The sequence below is a fragment of the Sardina pilchardus genome, chromosome 4 (assembly GCF_963854185.1).
Source record: "Sardina pilchardus chromosome 4, fSarPil1.1, whole genome shotgun sequence".
Lineage (NCBI taxonomy): Eukaryota > Metazoa > Chordata > Actinopteri > Clupeiformes > Clupeidae > Sardina > Sardina pilchardus.
This window is the reverse complement of record NC_084997.1, coordinates 11788710-11794757: the sequence shown is the minus strand read 5'-3', so window position 1 is coordinate 11794757 and position 6048 is coordinate 11788710. Positions and strand designations below refer to the sequence as shown.

Genomic DNA, 6048 nt, shown 5'->3' with positions numbered 1-6048 from the left:
TGTTTTGTATTACCTTAAGTTATAACATATTTATAATACGTTAATCTGTGTATAGCTTACAATGTTTGTTTCAACGGTAAAAACAAGAAATGAAAAAGTTAAGATACCTTGCAAGGTTTGGTGAGTCACAACCAAACATTACATCAGTGGATTCTCGTAAGGTAAAATGAATGAAAGAGAGCTGCTTCTCGAGGGGGGTAGACCCTCAGCTTGAGTGACAAGAACAAGCCTCCCATTTGTTCACTCACCCACAAATGGTCTCAGATCCTTTGAGCAAATGAGTGAAAAGAGTGCCTGAGAGACTACAGAGTGTGGCTTTCTTTTTTGATACCTTCTCCAAAGACTAAATAGTTTACCCAATTTCTAGATACACTGCCATGAATAAGTTTACTATAGTGAGTGACAGGTGTGAGGTTGCATAAAATGGCTACGATATCCCATGATGCCTTTTGGGAGGCTGACCAATAGGGCGTGGCGATACTCAGATGATGGTGCCTGTCCAGGGGGTATATAAAGCAAAACAACCATGTTAGCACTTCTGAGCAGTTGGAGCATTCCCAGCCTTGCCTCGGGTGTAGGGATTGCAGGGAAAAGCAAAACTACACGGCAAAGACCCTGTGTAGTTTTGTTTTTTGGGATAATTGAGGCCAACCGTTCTCACGTTGGATTTTCTGAACAGATTTCTGGATAAGGAGATTGTTTTAGAAGATATCTCGGGCACCGCCCCTTCAAATCTAGGCACTCTTGTGAATACAAGTAAGTAAGCTTTGTTCTGCGACACTTTATATCCGCTTTTTCCAGAGGCAAATCTCCCAGCTTCCATTTCTTTGTGCAAAAGTAATTAATTAACACCATGCCAGGTGAATTGGAGATAACCTGACTAAGCCATGAGAGTGACCAGCTTTGGAGAATTTTCAGATTTGGGATTTGAAAATTTGAGAAGTCGTCTTGCACTTATGGGAGTTTTTCCCCTTCCTCAAGGTTATTATTTGGTGCTATGATTCAGAAAAGCCAAGAATAGACCCTGATAGCATTAGAGTGGTGTCCCAGCTGGGCCGCAATGTCTTTTTAAGGGAATCAGCGGTAGGGCTATCAGTTGCACCTCCAGCTATGTGCCACATGGTGACTGTCAGTCAAACTGGGTACAGATTATTTTTAGACTCTGCCTTTTGTGAAACCTAGCCTTGAATCCCTTTGGATGCCTGTGCATTCATAATGTTTTACTTTAAAACAATAAATTGTTCCTGATTGTTAAGATGCTCTTGAGAGGAGGCTCAATAATACTCTTTCATTGGCTTGTTGATTGTGTTGAAGTTAAAGTTTGCAATGAAGACTGTATGCACATGTGCGCATGTGTAATTTGAAACAAATCGTTGTGGTCATTTCAGTCTGTTTTTAGAACATTAACCTTGGTGTCACCATTTCATGTCTAGTCAAAGGTTTTTATAGATATTCTGTACTTCTCAGATTTTGCTTGTGTGAGTTTTACTAGAATTGATTTTGGTGCAATGTTATACATTATTTGCCAGTTGTCGTGGATTTTGTTGTGCAATTCTGCAATGTGAGATTCAATCAATGATTTTCAAGCTTTATGAAAACCTTTAGGGAGATACTTTGTGACAATATTAAATTAATTATAAATAAATAAAAAATAAAAACATATCTATTGATTTGAACATCTCATAAAGAAATTGCCTTGGCCCAAGGCAATGTTATGTAAAGCTACTATTTCACTTCTAAAGAGACTTTTATCTTAGGTAATGGCATACAATGGTGACTTGAGACTGACACTTGTTCTTGCATTACTCTTGAAAGGACAGGACTATTTGTTACATTTGTTTACAGTTAAATGGTGAGGACAATGCTGGTTGTCTTTGAAATACAGTGTTGTTATTGCTAGAATGGTGTGTCCAAAAGTAATGGTTGGCCTGGCTAGACTTTTGATGGCATATTTTCCAAAACGTTGTTTCTCAGCACGTATATTACACCCTAAACATGCTGTTATTACTATTAATTGCAATGGTCATTACAATTGTATTGCTTTCACCGGTACATTCCGCGCAAAATACGGAGAAACCATAAAGCTATAATTAGATTTCCCCAGGCTGTGCGCAAATGGATGTATTCCCACAGAGGCAAGAATTGTTAATTGGGTGTCAAATGGATAAATATCAAACTCTGATTTCCAGTTGTCACTGTCGTGTCTGTTACCTGTCAATGGATGTTCAGTCTAAGTGTTTGGCCTAGCACCCAGACCTCACGGAGCCATCACTCTCTCAAGTGACAGGCCACAGTAGTCAAGGTGCAGAAGGGTGACATAAGGGCTAAAAATAACAATGATGTTTGGTAACGATTTTGTGAGATTTCTATCTCTTGCGATGATCAATGATTGTGTGTGTGTGTGTGAGGAAGGGAGTGTGAGTGTGTATATGTGTGCTGGGGAAGAGGATGCTAAAGTTGTCATTGGCAGCAATTTTGGTAACTAGGGCTTTCATCTGTGTCCTCCACCAGGGTGCCTACCAACATGTCTACACAGGCGCCAACGTTTACACAGCCGCTTCAGAGCGTTGTGGCACTTGAGGGTAGTGCCGCAACGTTCGAAGCTCAAGTTAGTGGTAAGGGCCTCTTCACATTCCATGCTCTATTTAAAAAGCTGATGTTAAAAAAGTGAACATGTTAGGTGCACTGGACATGGCTATGATTCCCTATGTGTAGATATGTAATGTAGCACAATGTATGAATGCGTAATATATATATATATATATATATATATATATATGCCTTATTATACATACCTTATATGTCCTCAATTAAGCATTCAGTGAGTTATCTGTAAAAGTAAAGACTGATGAGAAACAAATGCCAATTTATTTTGTTAAAGAATTCATAAAAGAAGATAGAAATGTCTCAAGCAACAAAATGTTATATTCCACTGCAGCAAAATTGTAGGAGATATTTGTAAATGTCTAGACTGTCCAACAGCACTGCATTTGGTGTGGCCTGTGACGTTGTGTGTAATTTACCTTAATCATCACCATTGCTGTTAAAATTCAAATGAATGTTACTCACAGGTAATCCAGTTCCTGAGGTGAGCTGGTTTCGTGATGGCCAGGTTCTTTCCGCTGCCGCTCTGCCCGGCGTTCAGATCTCGTTCAGCGATGGCCGCGCTGTTCTGAAGATCTCTGCCGTGACAGCCGCACACAGTGGAAGATTTTCAGTGAGAGCCACCAATGGCGCTGGACAAGCCACTAGCACCGCTGAACTTCTCGTTACAGGTGAGAGAACTTGTGGCAGTGCCAAGTTTCATCACTGTTGATTCACACAGCCATGGCACATAATTGTAAGTGGCATAAACCCTGGGTAAAGAATGGGAATTTAATGAACTGCAGCAGTACGATGAAGAGGCAGTTGTAAAAATGTAAATGCCTGCTGCTACCCAAATCATCCACCAAGTGCCCCCCCCCACCACCACCACCACCACACACACACACACACACACACACACACCCCTCCTCCACCCCATAAAACAAGACCACGACAGAGCACAGCATGTCTGATTAGAGTTGGCAGCATGGCTGATACTAATGAGAGATTTAGCAATCAGTGTGATAGGGACAGGATGTGTGCCAGATCCTATCAGCAGGGAAGTTTTTGCCTGTCTGATATCCCTGCCAAGAGTCAAAATGTTTCACTTCAACAGCCAATTACAAAAATATTAAAGACCATGAAGGCCAACATGAATCAAGTTAAATCAGATCTGTTTGGGTATACAGACAGTATGTGGTGCTATGCAACCAATGATCTGATCTGATGGAGGTAGCAGACTTGATGGGGAAATGCTTTGGTGAAGAACACTATAACAATATGCTTCATTTGAAAGAATAAGCAGAAAGAGACCTACATCTACACCTTTAAATTAGGATGATGGCCATCTACTTAGCTGTGGGGCTGTCTTGCTTGTCAAACGTCTATTCCTCTGATCTATTTTTGTTTTCTGTATATTATTTTTAATCATGGAAAAGTGAATACAAATTACAAGAAATAATCTCTGAGTCTCTCTGAGGTTTGGTTTCATGCTTGTATTAAAAAAGCCTGTAAGGTGATGCATTGAATAGCCTATAAGGACTGACGATTCATGTAAGCGATTATTTGAGTCAATAAACGTCTAAGCAAATGTAATGTTGGGGTGGCAACACGGCTGACATAGCCTACACGTTTGGCAAGTTGATATAATTGGGATTCGTAGAAAAGTAGCCTAACTATTTTACATTCATTATTCCCTATACCATAAGTGGCTTAAGATGTTTAAATTGGTAGCCTACAAGGCAAGTTGTCCTGCACCACATCCCAGAATGGACAGTGAGTGGATAATTATAGAACACTGTGAGAACGTCAAGAAATTCTGGGGATAATCTGATCCGCTTTTTGGACAGCAACGTCATGCAGAGGCCTGCATACCATCTGCCATTAAATGCCTACCACGACGTGTCCTCTAATAATGCAGGCTTTTTAACATTATCTTTACTGGACAAATTAAGTAGCCTACAGAATTATCTCGGCTCAGAAATATTATTATTATGCCATCCTCTTGACACCACCACACATCAAACGTCACATCAATAAGCAATAGTGTTTTAACACGAAGGCCCATTTGTATTTGATTTTTCAGCGGAAACCGCGCCGCCAAACTTTACTCAGAGACTGCAAAGTATGACCGTGAGACAAGGAAGCCAAGTCAGACTGGATGTTCGTGTGACCGGAATCCCTACACCTGTGGTGAAGTTCCTCAGGGAGGGAGCTGAGATTCAAAGCTCAGCTGACTTTCAGATTGTACAAGATGGAGATCAATACAGTTTGTTGATTGCTGAAGCCTTCCCAGAGGACTCTGGAACCTATTCTGTCAGTGCCTCCAACAGCAGTGGCCGTGCCACCTCTACTGCTGAGCTGCTCGTTCAGGGTAAGCCATGTTGCCATAATTTTACCTTCAACTCTACAACTTAAGGTGCACGGAGAAAGTTACAAAATAATGCAAATCAAATCTTGTTGACATCAATGTCTTAGCACCTAAAACTGCTGCGTATCTTGAGAGATTCAAGTAGCTGATGTCCACTTACACTTTATTGTTTGTTGTGGAACACATGAACATTATTGTTACTTACATTAAATTATCAGGAAAACAAGACGCCAACTTGCTTTTCATTAACGCTATCACGTGAGCAGGCAGACTCGTGGTTTAGTTGCTAGCTAGCTAACTGTTACCAACTATTTCCAGCATATTGTACACCGTATGAATTAATGAAAAAAGACAAAGGTAAGGCATATTTTTTACATGTTGGGACTCATTTTACGCTGTACTGCACTCTAGTGGACAAAGGCTATGGTGTAGGGCAGCTACTCCATGAAATATACTGTGGACAGGAGTCTGAAAGTTGTGTCTGTTTTGCTTTACAGGTGAGGAAGTAGCAGTACCTGCTAAGAAGACAAAAACAGTTATTTCTTCCTCTCAGATGTCTTCCTCTCAGATATCTTCCTCGTCACGTCAGACAAGGGTGGAGAAAGTAAGTTTTCCAAGACAACATGACAACATGTTTCCTTACCCTATTTGCTGTAGTTCTTCCTTTAGGGAAACAGGCTGTATCCAGCCTTTGTAAAATGCTTTGACACAATTTCAATTGTTATTTGCCCTATGTAAATACAAAGTGTAAATTTCATTCAATGATTATTTTTCTCAAAATAAACCAAACATAACCTGCACTTACCCATGTTTCATTTTGCAGAGAATGGAGGCTCATTTTGAGTCATCCTCCAGTTCAGCCATGATGATTGAGGGAGGTGCTATGGCTGAGCACCTGGCACACAAGACCCCCCCACGGGTGCCTCCAAAGCCCACCTCAAGGTCCCCACCTTCAGCGTTGACGAAAGTGTCCGCCACTCGCCACCAGTCCCCCTCCCCCGTGAGGCCTGTGAGAGGACCAGTACCTGGCCCAGTCAGGTAGGAATACCACACCACTGACACTCTACAGGGCCCAATTTCGCAATACGCAAGTG

At 41.2% G+C, this 6048-nt stretch overlaps 1 protein-coding gene across 1 annotated transcript in view; it reads left to right on the top strand.

Moving 5' to 3' along the window:
* The first annotated feature begins 552 nt into the window (after positions 1–552).
* Positions 553–6048, top strand: part of ttn.2 (titin, tandem duplicate 2) — a 165278-nt gene continuing 159782 nt past the window's right edge. Inside the window, exons 1-6 of the mRNA XM_062534131.1 lie at positions 553–756; positions 2512–2615; positions 3072–3275; positions 4670–4957; positions 5452–5558; positions 5778–5992. Of these exons, the coding sequence (XP_062390115.1) occupies positions 2525–2615; positions 3072–3275; positions 4670–4957; positions 5452–5558; positions 5778–5992 (905 nt within the window). The 5' untranslated portion in view covers positions 553–756; positions 2512–2524. The remainder of the gene's footprint in view (positions 757–2511; positions 2616–3071; positions 3276–4669; positions 4958–5451; positions 5559–5777; positions 5993–6048) is intronic.